The sequence below is a fragment of the Hipposideros armiger genome, unplaced genomic scaffold (assembly GCF_001890085.2).
Source record: "Hipposideros armiger isolate ML-2016 unplaced genomic scaffold, ASM189008v1 scaffold_381, whole genome shotgun sequence".
NCBI lineage: Eukaryota > Metazoa > Chordata > Mammalia > Chiroptera > Hipposideridae > Hipposideros > Hipposideros armiger.
The window spans coordinates 567,735-586,867 of NW_017731731.1; the positions used below are offsets into that span (position 1 = coordinate 567,735).

At 46.1% G+C, this 19,133-nt stretch overlaps 1 protein-coding gene across 5 annotated transcripts in view; it reads right to left on the minus strand.

Annotated features, from left to right (window-relative positions):
- EVA1C (eva-1 homolog C) overlaps positions 1 to 6,412 on the minus strand; it is a 72,209-nt gene extending 65,797 nt beyond the window's left edge. For 3 of the 5 annotated variants that reach the window (XM_019662855.1, XM_019662853.1, XM_019662856.1), the window contains exon 1: positions 5,707 to 5,999. In XM_019662855.1, the coding sequence (XP_019518400.1) occupies positions 5,707 to 5,917 (211 nt within the window). In that variant the 5' untranslated portion in view covers positions 5,918 to 5,999. Of the gene's footprint in view, positions 1 to 5,706 lie in introns of all 5 variants that reach the window. The other 2 variants (XM_019662857.1, XM_019662854.1) reach the window with 2 other exon arrangements.
- Positions 6,413 to 19,133: the final 12,721 nt, after the last annotated feature.

Here is a 19,133-nt window from a genome sequence, read left to right on the forward strand (position 1 = left end):
CAGGGAAGAGCACAATGTTGGTGCCAACTTGGGCCAGTGAAGCAACGTCCTCCACAACTAGACTGAAGAACAAAAATGACAGAAACTTGTCTGTTCCCCTTTCCCCAATTCCCCAGCACTGTTCCCATCCCCCCAATTCCCCAATAAAAATCTTAAAAAAAAAGGAATGCTGTGAAAGAGCAAAAAAACATATTCAACTACATAAAAATTAACTTTAAAAAAAAGAAAAAGAAAAAGAAAAATTATTTCCTTTCAGAAAAATACAAACACATCAGCATCATTAAAATAGTGACTTAGCATCATAAGATCTCAGAGTACCCTTGCCCCTACCTTGCAGATCCATTACTTAGCTTGAATGATAAGATTATAGATTTTTGAAACCAGGTAGGTACTGGGTTCAAATCCTGACTCTAAATTTCACTAGCAGTTGTGGAACTGGGATGGGGGCAAGTTGGAGGTGAGTGGGCAACTGGTGGGTGAGTGGGTAACTTTCAGTGTACATTAGCCCCAAAGTGAGGCCTTTACAAGAATGTTAAACATGCTGACAGCAGGACTGAGAAGTCCAGTGACCTCCACATTTTTGAAATCATGAATCCCATCAGTAAAAACAATGTGAGAACACATCTCCTATTATGTACACTTGTTTATAAATTATGTACTGTTCTACTGTCAGTTTATATGTTAATTATAAGCAAAACAGCTCCTTTTTCAAGATAGAAAAGAAACAAATAGAAAAGAAGGTCTAACATTTTCCTCCCATATCCACTGATCACCTTGTGTGTGCACCCACTTTGGTTGGACTGTGATGAAAGATGCTGAAGGGAGGAATGAGAAAAGGCCAGTCTACTCAGTGGACAACAGAAACGGTGGCAGTCACCCCATGCACTATCTAGAAAGGTTAAGCAAATTGTGACACATTTATTCACTGGCCTTGCTGCCACACTCAGTACCCACACAGGCCAAATCCCCCAGCCTAGCCCCACCCTGGGATTCATGATAGTCTGTCTCACTCTGCTTCCCTGCTGGGCAGTCTTGGGAAAGTCAGCTAACCACTCTGAGCCTGGGTTCTCATCTGTAAAGTGAGACTAATACTTACCACACAGGGGTTGCTATGAGGATGAAATCAGATAACACTGTGCTCCATTAATTTTTACTCCCTTCCTTTGCCTGAAACTGATGCTGGCCCGCCCCTTCCAATAAAGAGTCTGGGAGACCAACGCCATCAATAACGGGACCACTCGCTCGCCCAGATTCCTCTTTTCTGCGACAGAAAGAGCCGGTAGAACACTTTTCAAATCTAGTTCCCTTCCATGGAAACAGCCTAGCGGCTTCCGACGCTCGCTCTTCATCCCTCTTCTTCTGTGACAGCTGGACAAAAGGAGTTCTTCAGACATTTGGTTTGTTTTTCTTCGGTTACGAGCTGGCTTTTCACTCCATAAAATTTTTGAAAGTGAAGGCAATCCCTGAGTAAAAGAATGATGTGATGCAGGCATAATAAAATGCAGAGCTCTGTGTGTGTGTGCGTATATACACGCACATGTGGGCACACGTGGGCATCTTGTGCTTATGCGTGTGTTGGGATGCAGCGACCAACTCATAGCTGGAACAACACAGTCCAGGTGGCCCTGGTGGTGGGCCCTGGGGGAGGGGAGGGGAAGAAGGGGTACCTGGTCATCTCTGTGCTTCTCTGGATGAAGTAATGCATGGGCAGGAGGGAGCCCTGCCCTCTGGACATGAGAGTAGTGGTTCTCAACTCAGGCTGTGCACAAGAATTACCTGGGGAGCTTTTCGAAAGAGACCAATAACTGGGTCCCCCAGACCAATGAAATAAGAGGTCCTGGGGTGCTGTTTGAGCATCCACACAAGTGATTCTAACATGCAGCCAGGGCTGAGACCTACTACTTATCTAAGCAGAACAGGAAGGTTCAACTTCTCTTAAATAGAGAACTGTGTCCCCTCCACCAGGACCTAGTTCCCACCCATCAGCCCCTAAGATCAACGGCATTGCCATTTTCCACACTCTGAAATTCCTGGCCAATGAGATAAGGAGCTAGAGTCAGGTTTACTTGCTGGGCTTGCAAATGATCTGGTAACAAACACCACTTCTTTCTTGTTTGGGCTACTGATGGTGGGGAGCAGGACATCAGCTCAGAGACCCCCTTCCATCATGCAATGACCTTTCTTTGGGGGGCATTTTGCTACAAGGAAGGCTTTAAAGTCTGCCCCAGTCTTCTTGTTTCTCATCTCCTTCCCTTCTACTTCGCACACTCACCACTGTGTGCCCCAGGGCAAAACCAAACATGTAAACATATATGGTCATGACTGCTTTGTCAAAAGTCAGGGGTTTCGAGGAATCCAAGTGGGAACTAGAACAATTTCCCACCCTTTCCTTCCCTCCCTCCATGCCCTTCTCCATAAGCCCATCAATCACTTAGAGCTTCTGTGAGAAGAAAGAAAAGAAAACAAAAGAGAACAGGAGAGAAAGAATGAGAAGCAGAGAAAAAAGAGTAGAAGAGGGGGGCGTGGCAAGCTAAGTTTAGAGACACACTGAAATACCACTCTTTAAGGTGGGGCAAAATATAGAGGATCCTTAGCTTTTTGTGGCTGGACCCCAAAATGTCACCCCTCCCTCCTCTCAGCCCTCACCCCTGCTTTGTTCTTTGAGCAAAAGATGATGCTGGTATTATACTTCTACTTAAAAAAAAAATAGTGGTCAATTTGGACCTCTCAGTCCAAATCCCCAATTTGGGAATGCAGTCAAAAAAGCAGAATTCCATCCCAAAGAAGAGAATGGATGAAAGCCAAGTGCATTTGAGTATGGGATTAAGGATCAGAGGCACTAATTTTGCATGAACTGCTCTGGCCTTCCTGGGATATATTTTTAATGCGGTGATGATAGCCTTCCAGTGGCCGCTGGCAGCATCTCAGTATCTTCAGGGATGAGAGAGAAGGGGGTGTGTAGGGAGCCTGTTTCCCAGCAAGCTTGGAGGTGATTAGCACAAGTCACGAGCATGGAGGGGGAGGAGGAGGCCATAGTGCAGCCTCTGGCTTATTACCAGTGAGGTCTGATGCTGGACTCCTCAGGGGGGGAAAAAATCAATGACCCAGGAAAACGACACCAGCTGACAACCCCAGGAAAAGGCTGAAGGAAGAGCTGCAAAGATGAGAAAGGCTTAAGTAACTTTCCAAAACTCTGCACTGCTAATCTCCTGGGAATCCCTTACTGTACAAACAATGGCCAGGACCCCTGACATTCTGGCACTTTTTTCATGTGGATACCCCATCCTTTCTCCATCCCCTTCTTCAGAGGGTAAAAGGGACTCCAGGTTCCCTCCATGCTCCCTCCATTTCGGTTTTTGATGTTTCCCTTGTTTAGAAAAACAAGTGTCTGCATTGTCAGGTGATGCTCTCCAGCTCTGGGCTATTGTTATAAGTCTCCTTGGGGGAGGTTCCCCTGTCCCCTTGCAGGCCTCTGGTTACTACTCACCTCTCCAAGTTCATAAAGAGAAACAGGACTGCCTGTCCCCCGGAAAGCAGGCATCAGGCTTTGAGGCCACTGGGGTGGGGTGAGGGGTTGGAGTTACGTGACCTGGATCCACTGCTTTGACTAAAATATTCAACAAACTCAGACTGTGGTCCTTGGAGCTTAGGAATTTTCCTCAGTGCTGTGTATCATGTGGTTAGAGGGTCCCTATAGTTTCATTAAGTTTCAGGTCAAATTAATCAACTTTCCGAGACTTCATCTTTCTTCCGGAGCCGTTTATAATGTTTCCTGATGCCACACGATATAGAATTTAGATTTAAATTTGAGGGTATCTGTGGTTTGGGAGGATGCTATTTTTCTTTTCTTTTCCCAGAAAGGCTCCCTGACACTTTCTCCCTACAATTCAGATCTCGGAAAGCAAAGCTGATACAAGGAAAAGTGGGGGCTGCTTGTGGATGGACCTGGCAATATCACCCCCTACCGCTGGCTCTGGGAGTTTTAAACCATGGAATTCAGGTTCCCACAGAAAACAGAAGGAAATTCCTTTTAACACTTCTGTCATTTAGAAGAACAGGTATCAAAGCATCCACTTCCCTCAGGATATAGCCTCCCTGTTTCATAGCTCAAGTTTACCCTCTGTTACAGTTGCTGCATACAGACAAATCCAAGCTTGAGCTTGGGTGGTAACCTATAGACTGCTACAAGCATTGCAACTGCTTCACTAAAGAAACAAATTCTAAGTGTCTATAATCTGTGCAAACAATCTAATGGTTACACCGCAATTTATCTAAAGCAATATTTATTCAGTTGCAATGATGTCACACAAGAAAAGGGCTGTTGGCTTTCAAGTCTTTCCTTACAATATTCAGAGCTAGAAGGTGGCTGGATTCAGAACTGCTCTCCAAAGCTTACATCAGCAAATACAGAACTTTTCTAGCAGCCAAGAAAGTTCTAGTACAAAAAAAAAAAGTCAATAGCACTTGAAAAGCATTTCCCTAGCACATTTACCTCAGCGTTCTGCTCCTGTGGCGCTCAACATTAAGGACCACAAATTTACTTGCCAAATAGGCATATCTCAGCTTCCTTTGCCAGGTAGAAACACTGCCTTGATATTAAATATTCAAAGAAAAGAACCTCTGACCTAAGGGCTCTCGGCTAACAATGACATTCTCTGTAAGTAAACTAGAAACCCAGCTCAGCCTCTGGTTTGCCAGTGTTCTCCGCCATGTACTAGTCTCCTGCACAACAGGGCTGAGGACTGACTCCCTTTACCATGATTTGATTGCAAAAGACCCTGCAGGCAGGGCCCTCCAGGGACTAAGCAAAGCCTGGACTTGGCAAAAGATCATGGAGAAGGGGGAGAGTGGGGTTCAGAGCTCCTTCCTGGGCTGGGAAAGGGTGAAGGCTCGCCAGAGGGAAACCCACGTCTGTTACAACTGCAAGGACGTTTGCTACTCCAGGCATATGCAACGGTAATAAAAGAAGGTGGCTCCTATAGCCATCATCTACCCAGAAACTTCTCTCGCTATGCGGTGTCACACCTACAACTCCAGAACTATCTGAAATCAGCTGCGGGAGAATTGGTCCAAGTCTCGCCAAAGAAAAAGCCTCATCGTTTCCTGGGAGGAAGAAGTCGTTAAGGAGACGGACTGGAGAGGGGGACGCTGGTATCTTTTGGCGGTAAAGTCATGCTATCCCCACCCCCTCAGTATCCTCCCTGTTCTGTAAGCTTCTGCTCACCTCTCGCCACACCTCCACCCGACCTCTTGTATCCTCGGGCTTCCCTTGTGCCTGTTGACGGAGACTTCGGGTCGTGTGCCCTGGGATAGTCTCCTTATACACGAGCCCCCGGGAGACTGCGGGGGCACGCGGACTAGGCGGTGGCAAACCAAGTGCGCTTTTCGGACACAGCACGTGTATTTTACAGCCTTGGGCGCCGCAAAGGGCTCAGCTTAAGGAGCCTCCAGCGGACACTCATCCATCAAAGTGGAGTCGCTGATGCTGAGAGATTGAAGTCAACAGCAGGACGAGAAACTCCGAATACGTTACCCACCCTTCCTTCTAGGGGGGGTGGGTAATATATTCCTCTGCCGCCACCCCACACACAGCCACCTATATGCCAAGGGCTCACACCAGGCAAGAAAACTGGCTATGAGCGCGCCCCAACTTTAATCCAACCCTACCGTGCCCCCTCCGGCGACTGCCCCCAGACGAGGGCTCACCTGCGCGCGCCGCAGCGCTGGGGGCGCACAGCGAGGGAGGGCGCTTCTTACCGGAGAAGTCCGTGAGCGCTGCGATCTCTTTGGAGCAGACCAGGACAGTGCAGTAGAAGAGACGAAGGAGCTGCCCCGGCGGCTCCACCTGCCTGCGGAGGCCGGGATGCTGCGCGGACTGGGGTGAGGGCGGCGGGCGCGCGGGTCCCGGCAGGAGCATGGTGCGCGGCGCGGCGGAGCGCGGGCGCGGGCCCGGGGCGCGCGGGGGGTTACTGGGCGGAGGACCGCGTCACATGGCGGGGTGAGTTGGTGGCCAGCGGCTCCCCGGCCCCCTGCCACCACCTCCCGGCTCAGGCTGCCAGAGCCTCCTCTCTGGCGCGGGCCAACACCGGTTCCCCAGCAAAGGGGAGGGGGCGGAGAACTGGGGCGGGGCGAGGAGCCCCGGGAAGGATCCGCGTAGTTTCCCCGAGAGGAAATCTCCGCTGCCACTCCGCGGGAGGAAACGAGGGAGGGGGTGGGCCAAAGGGAAAGTGTAGCTTTCGCGCACCCCAAGGCTGCGGAGGCCGGTCCCTGGCGAGCTGCCCGCCGCGGAGAGAGCCCCCAACAGCGCGCCGAGAGCCGCGCAACTTGAGCGCCTTCCACGCCCGGGTCCCCGCCCCTGAGACCGCCCGGCACCCCTGGCCCGGCCTGCGCTGGCCAGTTGCCAGCCTCGCCCTGGCCGCGGGAGGAGCGCGGCTGGTGCCCGTGACGCACTTTGGAGCCAGCGCCGCGCGGTGAGCCGGGGCGCCCCGGGGCGGGGCTGAGGCCGGGGCGGGGGCCTCAGGAAGGTGGGGTCCTGGAGGTGCGAGACCGCGGCGCTGACGTCCCTGCGACCCGCCGCGCTCCACGTGAAGAGTCACCAAGAACGTCCAGTTGTCCCCATTTCACAGAGGCGGAGACTGAGTCTACGCAGCCAGGACGGGAAAGAGCTGGGGGTGGAGATGGGGGGGTCCCAAAACCGGACGGATGGCTCCAGAGCCGATGTTTTTTCGATCCGACTAAACACGTCCTTTGGGTACCGGTTGTACGCAGGGTTTAGATAGGATCTGACACCGGACCGACATAAACAACCACCCAGCGCTAATAATCGGGCTTTGTTCGAAAATGGGCCACAGCATCTTTCTGAACCTCTCGGTTACGCGCGGTATTGCCCACGTTTGGACGCCCAGCCCGTGGGCGAGGAGCGCACTGAGTGGCCCGGGCTCGGGGGACGCGAGGACAAGTGCGTAGGACTCCGTGGCTGCGCCGGGCACGGGGACTTGGGCCCCAGCGACCCCCAACCCCGGAGACCGCGCGGGGCGTCCGGGCCAGACGGTGCCGGTGGGAGGGCGGAGGGCCCGGCGGCGGGCGCTCCGCACAAAGTGTTCCGGAACACCGCGGGGAGGCCTGCCAAATTCGCAGCGGGCCTGACGCGGAAACGTAGCTAACGAGGCCCAAGGGCGGGACCAGGCGCACTGCCCCGGCCGGCTCCGAACTGCAGTTGCGAACTCGGCAGAGTGAGGCGGAGAGGGCGGGGCGGGGGGTTAGCGAAAGAAAACCGAGACGCGCCGGCCTTCTAGAGGTGGGACGCAAGGATCCCAGAGGGCTGCATGACGCTGAGTCCCACACCTTGCTTCAGCAGGGCCAGGGCCGGCTGAATTGGGATTCTGGGCCCAGTAGTATTTGTTGAGTGGGACCTAGTGTGCCAGGCACAATGATTTTTTAAATCTACATTAAAATACCCAATCTTCTCAATAACCCTCAGGCCTAAGTAGTATTAGTGTGCACTTTCTAGGTTGAGGAAACTGAGGCAGGGAGGTGGGTAAGGATGCCTAGCAGTTAGTAACGTTTGCTCCAAACTCAGGCCCCATCTGTACTTTGCATTCCATCCATTCGTTCATCTATTCAGTTTAGCTATGAATTGGGTACCTACATGTGTCAGATCCTGAACCCAGGGGCTGGGGACGCTGGCACAGGAAAGAAGTCATGCTCCTCGGGAGGGAGCCTGGAGGGCTGCTGCCACTGTCCTGTAGGTGTGCTCTGGCTTCCAGATGGCAATGTGTAACTGTTACTATTATAACTGTGACAGCAGCACCCCCAGGCTTCCTTATCTGTAAAGTCCTCAGACTTATTGTGAGGCTTATACAGGTGAGTTGATACAGGTGATGTGGATAGGAGAGGGCCTGGAACCAGAAAGTGCTCAGTCAATATTAGTCATTATTACAATGAGGAAGACAGACATTGAACAGGTAACGCCAAGTAAGCCGAGGGTCATGAACAAGAAGGGGCCATGAGGGGGGAGCAAAAATGGGGGAGCTGAGCCAGAGGGCGGGAGAAAGGTGTTAGGGACCTTTTTAGGACAAAAATGAATAAGAACGATGGGAAGAGTTGGCCAAGCAAAAGCTATTGTTGTTTCCCTAAAAATAAGACAGGGTTTTACATTAATTTTTGCTCCAACAATCTACGTTTATTCATTTACTCATGTACAAAAATCTACATTTATTCAAACAGTCATGCCTGGCTGACGATCTCAACTGGGGGCTTATGTTTGGGGTAGGGCTTAATATTATGAGCATCCTAAAAAAATCATGCTAGGGCTTATTTTCCAGTTAGGTCTTATTTTTGGGGAAACATGGTAGGTGTTTGGGGAATGTGAACATTTTAGAAAAAAGGACCAGCATGTATGAAATCCAAAACAAGCATGGCTCCGTAGAAGAATGGAGAGAAGTTCCGAGAGGATGGAACAGAAAGCCAAGGGCAGGTGGATGTGGAGACATCGGCAGCCAGAGCTCAGGGACCTGGAGACACAGTGAGCGTTTCCATCTTCATCTTCAGAATTGTAAGCAGATGAATGACATCATCAGGTGTGTGCTGTTAAAGGTTACTCTGGCTGTTGAGTGTACCTGGACTGGAAGGATCAAACGGGGGTTCAGAGATTATGTACCCAAAAGAATCAGGAGCAGGGACCCCAACAAATACTTGTTCGCCAGTATTCACTACAGCACTATTCACAATTGTCCAAAGGTGGAAGCAATCCAAGGGTCCATGGATGGATGATGGGATCAACAAAATGTGGAATAGTATTCAGTCATAAAAAGGAATGAAGTTTTAAAATTATTTATTTATTTATTTATTTATTTATTTATTTATTTATTTTAAGGAGGGCACAGCTCACAGTGGCCCATGCGGGGATGGAACCAGCAACCTTGGTGTTATCAGCACCACGCTCTTACCAGCTGAGCTAACCAGCCACCCCCAGGAATGAACTCCTGATACACGCTACAACATGGATAAACCTTGAAAACCTTATGCTAGGTTCAATAAGCCAGACTCAAAACAACAAATATTGTATGATTCCACTTACATGAAATGTCTGAAATTGGCAAATTCAGAGACAGAAAGTAGATTACAGGTTACCAAGAGCTGGGAAAAGGGGGAAAGGGAAGTTACTGCTTAATGGGTACAGCGTTTCTGTTTGGGGTGATAAAAAGTTCTGGAAATAGTGGTGATGATCACACAACACAATATTGTGAATGTAACCAACACCACTGAATTGTACACTTAAAATGGCAAATTTTATGTTACATATATTTACTAGAACTTCAAAAAATTAATAACATGCCAAAAACCTTTGAACTGTATGCTTGACAGGGTGAGTTGTGTGATATGTGAATTATATCTCCACAAAGCTGTTTTCCTTAAAAATCAAGCAATAACAACAATAAAATGGGTCCAGGGAGATGGTTAGAATAGAAGTGTAGCCAGGAGGCGATGGCTGTGTGTTGGGCTGGGACTTTGCAGGCGCAGAGAGAAGGGGAAAGTGGCCAAGTTGGAAAGATATTTGGAAGGGGGTGGGGGGTGGACAGTGCAGTGTCACTAGGTCGTTGTGGGACAGAGCAGACCCCATAGCTGCTCACCGTGGAGTCAGATTTTAGTCCTAATCTGATCTCTTTAAGAATTTTGGAATCATGCAAAAAAATGAAATCATTCTACTTAGCTTCCTCTCTGGAGCCCTTAGTTCCAAGTCCCTCTGTGCCCCCAACCAAATGGAAACCAATTACCACCCCCTCCTATCTCCCTAATTATTATACAATTAAATGCCTAAATTCTGGGTCACCATAAAAACTTGTAGGACAGGAAAATGGGGAGCGGAGCACACACTTTGAAGAAGGAGAAACTTGTAAAATCAATCTGGGGCACAGAGAGGTATGATCTTTTGCACCAAGGCACTTTTCCTTTTCTTTCTCCTGTGATCAAATTTTAAAAACCAGAAGCAGTCAGAGCCACATGGTTCTTCAGCTCAGTTACAGGAGCTGGAATCAAAGTGAATTCAGTGTGATGAAGGGTGAACCAAATAATAAAGTGCTCCCAAAAATATTAATACTCACAGCCACCTTTGAGATAGATCCCAGGACCCCCTGCATAATTTATTGGCCTTGTGCCAAATGAAAATGCAGGGCCCCTTGTTCAAAAATTATTAAGAATTTCAAGATAGTGACAGCAAAGCATTCAATCAAGCAGAGGCTCTTTGAGTACAAGGCCCCGAGTGACTGCACGGGTCACATGCCCACGAGGCTGGCACTACCACTTTTTCCCTGTCTCCAATGTGGAAGCTGGTGGCACAAACTCACACATATCATCTCTGGTAGGATTGGAAAGCTGCTCAAACTGCAAAAACACAGAAATTAGGGGTGGACACCGAGATGGAGTAATGTGAAAGTGTCCCTTTCTATGTGATGACACCATTGGGTGATCTTGCCCCTTCTTGCACTCGAGTTTAAGACATGTCTCTGTACCCACACTATTCATGGTATGGGGGAGAGGCCTCCTTGCAGGAAATCTAAATTACAATAGTCTCTCCATATTTGAAGTTTTGCTTTCCATGGTTTCCGTACCTGTGATCAATCGAAGTCTTAAAATATTAAATGGAAAATTCCAGAAATAAACAATTCTTAAGTTTCAAATTGCACACCATTCTGCACTGTCCTGCTTCGTCCCACCCGGGATGTGAATCATCCCTTTGTCCAGCACATCCATGCTGTGAATATAGTACAATAAGATATTTGAGAGAGAGAGAGAGAGAGAGAGAGAGAGAGAGAGAGAGAGAGAGAGAGAGAGAGAAAATTCACATAACGTTTATTATAGGTTATTGTCATAATTGCTCTATTCTATTATTGTTGTTAACCTCTTGCTATGCCTAATTTATAAATTAAACTTTATCGTAGGTATGTGTTTATATGAAAGAACATAGTATATACAGGGTTCAGTACTATCTGCAGTTTCAGGCATCCGCTGGGAGTCTTGGAACGTATCCCCCATGGACAAGGAGGGAGTGCTGTACATTTCTAAATTACATGACTTAATTTCTGCCTTTTTTTTTTCTTTTGAAGCAACCCAGTCCCTCTTTCCACCTCTAGGTGACATCCCTACCCTTGTTCCTTGAGATCTTGGCTACTTCCCTCCCCACATATCCAGCCTATTTTGGAAGATGTTTGTGTGCTGTGTCTCTCACCTGTGCCATCCAGGTAAGGCTTCAGGCTCTCAACAAAGACCATCTGCAACCGTGCTTAGAAGACATAAACCACCATTTGTCAGCTACAAAGAAACCAACCTTTCAGCTCAGGAAAGTGAGGCCGAATGTTGTCCAGAGCTAAAAAGGCTTATTTTTAGAAAGCAACAAATGGTGGTTTGTTTATAGAGCTGGCACCAAAGAGCCACAGAGCGAAGAGCCTGCTTGCTGAGGATTGCAAAAGCTGGGGGTGCACTAAAAGATTGATTTCAAAAGCCTACAGAAGGAGACCTTTAAGAATATGTGACAGAACTGGTGTCTGTATGGCAGTCAGTCCCTCCAAGGTCAAAGGCATTGAGGGCAAAAGTCTCCACTCTGCCACTGAGGGGCAGCTACCCACAAAGGCATATGACCTCTCTGCCTTTCATTTTTTTCACATCTGCAAAATGAAAACATTGGACCCTAACGACCATTTTGGCTCTACAAGCCCACAGCCTATTTAAATTAGGTGTAGGATTTCAGAAAATTGGGCTAAATCTATGCTCATTCCTTAATGTTTTCTTAAATATATTTTTTCACTTATTTTTTTATCAGTTTGTTTCTATGATATTCATATTTTTCTATTTGTAAAAGAAAAATGCAGCACAAACAAACTTTGGGGGGTTCTTGGAGCATTGTGACTGACTGAATTCTGATCCATGGGAGTTTCCAGTGTGAAATTTCCCAAACTGGTAACCACCATTCTACTTTCTGTCTTATGAGTTTGACTCTTCTAGGTGCCTCATGTAAATGGAATTGCAGTATTTGTCCCTTTGTGATTGGCTGCTAGGAACTGCAGACGGCGTCCTCCGTAGGTGAAAATCTTAATTTTTGTCTTAGGAATGGTGGCAGTGGCCCATGAATATAAAATATAAAAAATTTTAATGTGGCAATACATGCAACATAAAATTTACCATTTTAACCATTTTAAGGGTACAGTTCAATGGCATTAAGTACATTCACGTTGTTAGGCAACCATCACTTTCATCTATCTCCCAAACATTTTCATCTTCAGAACTGAAACTCCGTACCCATTAAACACTAGCTTTTCACTCCCCCCTTCCCCCAATCCCTGGCAACCACTGTTTTTCTGTCTTAATGAGTTCTCTAGGTCCCTCATTAAGTGGGACCCGACAGTATTTGTCCTTTTGTGACTGGCTTTTTTCACTTAGCATAATGTCTTCAAGGTTCATCTGTGCTGTTGCGTTTGTCAGAATTCTCTTCCTTTTTAAGGCTGAATAATGTTTCATTGTATGTACGTACTGCATTTTGTGTGTTCATTTATCTTCCCATGGACATTTGGGTTGCTTCTACCTCTTGGCTATTGTGAATAATGCTGCTATGAACATGGGTGTGCAAAAATATTTAAAATTTTAAATAATCATTCTCAAAGGAAAGCTTATAGCTACCAAAAAGAAAACAAAGCCAAGTCCATTGACAGGAATTCAGAACCAACAAAAGTGAGCTCTGATTAAGGGTACAGAGCAGAGGTTCCCAAACCTTCTCACCTTAGTGTCTCAATGATTTTTCACAGTGCTCCTAGACAAAGACAAAACATAACAAAAAGCTTGAACTATGTTTATTAAACAGCTAGATCCAAGCAACTTGATAACTATTTATGTTTAACAATGAAGTAGTTGTTTGAAAAAAAAATACATGTGAATAGAAAGAAAAAACACTTTTATTTTATTCTTAAATAACCACAACTATCTACTAATGTGCCGTGTGCACCTATTGAGCATGTCACTCTCTCTCCAACCTTGAAATCAGATTGGACCTTCGTTTCCGGTTCCATGTTGATTTTCCTTGGTACTTGCTTTTTATCACAATAACCTCTGAAATCATGGCTTTGTGAAACTAGGACATTATCAAGAGAGAAGTAGTACAATCTGATGTTGAAACTATGAAATCTTGAGTTAGTAATTTGCAATGGATGTCAGGAATTGCTGTGTTTCCCTCAACTTATAAAAATATTCCAAGGCAACCTGTGAGTTTCTTGTGGTGCCCTGGGCACTCTGGCACCCAGTTTGAGAACTGCAAATCCAGACACTTTGAATACTACCAAGACCTTACCTTGTCAACAAGGGCTCCATGCATGTTCCTGGCCGACTCTCCAAACAACCTCTTTCTAACCAGCCTTGGCTTCCCTTCCTCCCTCCCTTGCATATACACTGGCCCTCTTGGTTTGTAGACCTCTGTGACCATGTTTCCACCTCAGTGCTTTTGCATTTGATGTAGATTCTACCTGGAATGCTTTTTCCCTATGAGTTGCCATGGCTTTCCTCCCTAACTCTCTCAGGGGTGGCTCCCTGTTCACCCCAAACACCATCACTCACTTGACTCATCTCCAGGTCACTCATGCCTACCTGCCTGCCATTCTATCAGTCTTCCTGCACCTTTGGGGCTGACTGCCTAAAACAGGCCTCTCTGAAAATAAATTACATTTGAAATGAGTTGGTCGGGGATAACTTTAATGACAACAAAGCAACGTTGCAGTGTTGAGGTAATTAAAATGCTAAGAAACACAAAAGGAAGTAGACTGGGTAAGAAAGACCAAAGGATGTAAAGGAAATAATGCAAACACACAACATTATTGCAATGTAAACCAGCAAGCCAGGAATACTCTGAGAGGAGCTGTCCAGTGAGGAAAGGTGACAATGTGCGGCCACCAGTTGTGCTCAGCTGCTTCTGGACTTCAAAATCCAAACTGCTCCCAGACATGTGAAGAAATGACTTCCCCTCCTGATGGGAGGGACCACAAAGTCACATTGCTAAGAGGCATGCACACTAAGCTGGGACAGTTTTGGGGCCATATTTTGCAATCTACCACACCATCTGTTCCCATTGATTTTTGGTACCACTTTTTTTCCTCATTAAGCTTTGTTTTACAAGGCCTAAAAATTCTGCAACAGATTTTTGGTCAAGATGTTTCCATTAAAAAAAAATAAAGAGCCAGCTGAGTGGCGCGTTGGTTAAGAGCTGGCTTGGGACGCCAGAGGACCCCGGTTCGGATCCCACATATGAGGGCCAGTGATACTGCCCTCTACAGTTAAGATGCTGAACAACAGCTCAATCTGGAGCTGGGCTGCCGTGAGTCACCAGCGATGGCATTGGCTGCAGCCCCGCTGCAGTGGGTTGCCATGGGCTCCCATGTGTAGCCAGCAGCCAGCGTGAGCGGCCAGCAGCCGCAGTGAGCGGCCGTACAGAAGCCGGCGACTGATCTGCCTCGCCCGAGAAGAGCGCAATGATGGTGCCAACTTGGGCCAGTGAAGCAACGTCCTCCACAACTAGACTGAAGAACAAAAGGACAGCAACTTGTCTGTTCCCCTTCCCCAACTCCCCAACGCTGTTCCCTCCCCCAATTCCCCAATAAAATCTTAAAAAAAAGATGTTTCCATTAAAAAGCACTTATTTTAAAAACTAATAACTTAAAATTCACACACACACACACACACACACACACACACACACACAATAAAAGAGAAAAAGAATGGTCCACAAAACATTCTCCCTTCCTTCTGGAAGTTTTATGATGCATTATTATCATTAATAGTCTTTTACTATTAAACTTAAGTGGTCAATTGAGACAAACAGTTCTGAGACCATTCCTCCACCACCGATTAACACTTTCCATTGTATTGCATTCCAAGTCTTTCATAATTTCCCTTATTCTTTCCAGCGATAACTTAGGAGAAGTTTTTTGTTTCCCTTCCCAGGCTTATAGGATTTAAAAAACTTATCCTTTTATTATCAAGGTCTAATTTTATTGCTTGCTGGTCAGAGAATATGGTCTGTATGAGGTTGGTATTTTAGAATTTTTCGAGGTCTTCTTTGTGGCCTGGAGCGTAGTTAATTTTTGTGATTCTTCCATGTTATTGAAAAAGAACATGTATCCTGTTTCTGGGTATACAATTCTCTCACTACCTATTTATTTGAATACCTTGTCATTCAAACTTTATGCATTTTCTCATATCTAATAAGGTGTTAGACCAGTCTTTACAACAGCTTTGAAATGATAAATGAAATTTATCATTTAGATATTTTCATGTCTAAATTGGGTATTGATTTTGCTATATTTTGCTGTTCAAAGAATAGGGCCATCAACTCAATAACCTAGTATTTTTTTTTAAAGATTTTTATTGGGGAATTGGGGGGATGGGAACAGTGCTGGGGAACTGGGGGAAGGGGAACATACAAGTTGCTGTCATTTTTGTTCTTCAGTCTAGTTGTGGAGAATAACCTAGTATTTTTGAGTAGTCCGGTCTGAGACCCTGAACATCAATGTAATACCTATTTATCAAGGCTTGGCTCTGTGGGTATTGTCCTGGCAGGATCAGTGCCTCCTTCCCTAATGGACGTGCCAGTGTATATTTTAAACATTGAGACATGCCCCCAAATTATAAAATGTAACACATGGGACAATGGCTGGGATTCACTGGAAGGTGCACACACAATGTTCAGAAGCCCCTCTTCTCCTGGTCATGACCTGCCTCTTTGTCCCCTCCATGCCACCCCCACCCCCCATTCAGTGTCACAGTGACTAAAGCACAACTACGTACTAGAAACTCAATTTGGGGGCTCTGATCTCCAAGTGTCCTTTTTTAAAGTGTAAAAATATTCATGGGTTGGCTGTAAATTATGGTTCTCTAATACCTTATAGTGAATGTATCAAATTTCTTTATTTTCTCATGGCTATCTAAAAACATTTTTGTAAGGGAACAGGTTTGGAAGAAGGGTGGGGGAAAAGGGGCACTTAGCTTAGGGAGGGAGGCAGAAAAAGGAATAGTTCTTGGAGGCAAAAATTTCCAGGGAGCTGACTTCTGGGAAATCTGCAGTGCTTGGGGCTTTGGGAAGAAGGTGCTACGTATGCATGTGTGGGGAGGAAGGAGACCAGAGAGTGAAGAGATTTAAGAAGACAAACTTTATCTACGTTGTGATTTTTATCAAGACTAGCCTCACCCTTATGGCTATTTTATTCCATATTGGACAAGAAGGGAACAGCTCATCTTCAGTTTTGCTTCAGAGAAGAGGAAAAGGCATATCAATGCTTCTGCTTTATTCTCTGCTTTACTGTCATTTCAGTAAGAACCCCACAATGATCTAACCTGAATCATACTAATGTGATGTGTCTAGTGCTCAAATAATTCATTTGGTAATTATCATGCGGCCTTGTTACATCTCATATCATCTTGGGTTCTTGCTTAAGTTCTTTATTGCTACTGAACTTAACAGGTGTGTCATATTCTCAGTGACACTGTAAGTCCGTTGGGAGTAGCTACACTGTGTTATACTTTTTTGAATGTATTATGGCAGGTTGTAAAATGCAATGAACATAGCAAATACTAGTGGATATTGGCGTTCTGTTGACTTGAATTAAGGAGAAGCTTTACTTATCTTGTAGCCTATGGACACTGTCACCGGACTTCATGTGACTGTCTTTGAAAGAATGCTTCATTCTTCTCACTGCTAAACAAAAGGATAATGGAACTGCCTTGATCTTAGTAAATGCCACACTAAAGCATTCATCACTAAAGAGATTAAAATTTGTACAGAATAGAAAAAGTAATTCCATACCTCTCCTCTCTATAATGTGATTGCATGAACGGGCTTTTACCCAGATGAAATAATGCAGGGTAAACTGCCAAGATAATGTTATCTTATGCACAGCAATGTCTACTTCGCACATTCTGAGAGTCCCTGATAAATATGCTTTAATATGGGCTCTAATTGAGTTTCTCCTTTTATCTCTTTCCAGAGCTTGAATTTAAACTTAAAAGATTGAAATAGGAATAAACATCCACACTTAACAGATGTGAACGAGAAGTGTGGCTACTGGAGGTGAACTGGTTGACTTTTAGAGGCGGGATGCTTCCCTTGGCTAATTCACCACAGTCCCGGGGCCAGTTCACAGACCTGTAGACTCAAAAACCTGCATCTTGAGGCTTTTTGACAGCGTTCCAAGGGTTAACCTGCCTTTTAGGATAGGCCAACCTTAACCAAGCTCAATACCTAGATCTAGGCATTCATTTATATTCATATTTATGTAGACATTTACTCCACAAATATTTATGGAGTTCTATGATGTGCCAGTGACAGCGGAGCACTGCACTTGGTATTGTGCCATTATAGAGTGCACATTTTAGTAAAGGAGTTTGACAAATGAATATGTAATATTACCAGTAGGTGATTAAAGGCAATAATAAGAAAAATAGAAGAGGGTAAGAAGATAGGGAGTGATAGATCAATAAAAAGATTGCACATGAAGTGAGAGTATGAGACACACGAGGTCTGGGCCGAGTTTTGGAGGGAACAGCGAGTGAAAAGGCCCTAAAATGGATACAGCTTAGAATGTCCTAGCAACACTGATGCTTATCTTCAATAGACAGAACGTTCTTGGATCCTTTCTCTCCATGCAGGCCTTTGACATAGAAAGACATGTCACTGACCAGAAATTGGTTTATGAGCCTGATATCCAAGCAAGTGAGGTTAGTGACCTGGTATGATTCATGGCATCAAGCTGACTTAGTCTGAAGCATCCATTTCTCCTTCTGAGACATACACCTCATCAAGTATGCCACTGGTTAAGGCAGGGATGGGTATTGACAAGTTCTTTCTTTGTTTTTAAATTTGGGTTAGGATACACTGGATGAGTGGCTCAGTCACTTACAAGCTGGGTTATACTGACAAGTTGCTTCACCCTTTGATATCTTTGTAAAGAGAGATGATGATTTGCCCAAGGTCACACAGGCAGAAACTGGATACAGGGCTTTTGACAGTTTCCTACCTCTCCCTGCTGCCTCTTTGGTCAGGGCCTCTCCGGTTGGAAACAAACTTGGTGGCTGGCAATTAACCACAGAAGAGAACCAGTGTGGAAATCAGTCAGAATTAAGTCTGTCGCTCCTAATACGAGTGATGCCCTTTACAGCTTGAATTTTCAGTGTATCCCTGTCTCTTAATACTGCTGCATCAACTCATATCTGCTGGGGTGACTACCTCTGTCCGACCTGCTGACGACACAGGCATTTCCACAGTCACAAGTCTTGCCAGGCCAGAGGCTCACGGTCAACCCCATGGGCTTTTTCTGCTCGAGACTCAAACTCCAACAGGCCACAAAAGACCACCTCTCAGATGTGCATTATACATCTACTTACAGAACACAAGATAGTATTTCCTCAGACTACAGGCCAACTTGACAGAGAACTCCAGGAACGACCAAATTACTCACCAAATGATCTGGTTCATGATTTATTTGAACACATAACCAAGTATTGATGAAGTCATATTAAAAAATTCACCAGCCTGTTTTTACTTGTTTATGTATGCCTGCATTTTATTTCAGAGCATTGAACATGGCTCTCAAATCAATCACATCGTATAAACACACACAGTACTTTTTCCCCCGTCAAAGCCGTTTTTCCATACAGTGCATCCCTTTCTCAGGATAGCCCCGACGATTAGGTAGGGCTGGCTCTGCTGTCTCCTCCATTTTAATGACGAGAACCTAGGTGTGGAGGCCGCCACACTGTCCACGAAGCGTCTTCACAGACATTACTTCATTTGATTCTCTCCTGGCACCCTGCAGGGCTGAAAGGGCTCAAGTGCTCCCATCAGTTTGGGGAAACCTGGGGCGGAGGTCAATCTGGGGCAACATCACACTAGACAAAACAGTCTGGTTCGGGCTGGGAGATAAAATTCGAGGTCCGGGTTAGGGGCACCAGCACGACCCTCGAGCCAGGTGCCCGAGCGGGGACCTCCCCGCATCCACCCGCTAGGCAGTTAGCTCGGGGTATTCACCCTCCCGGCCATCTCGCAGGGCCCCCGAAGAGGCAAAGCATCAAATCCCGGTGTGTGTCAAGCGAGATCTTCAAAC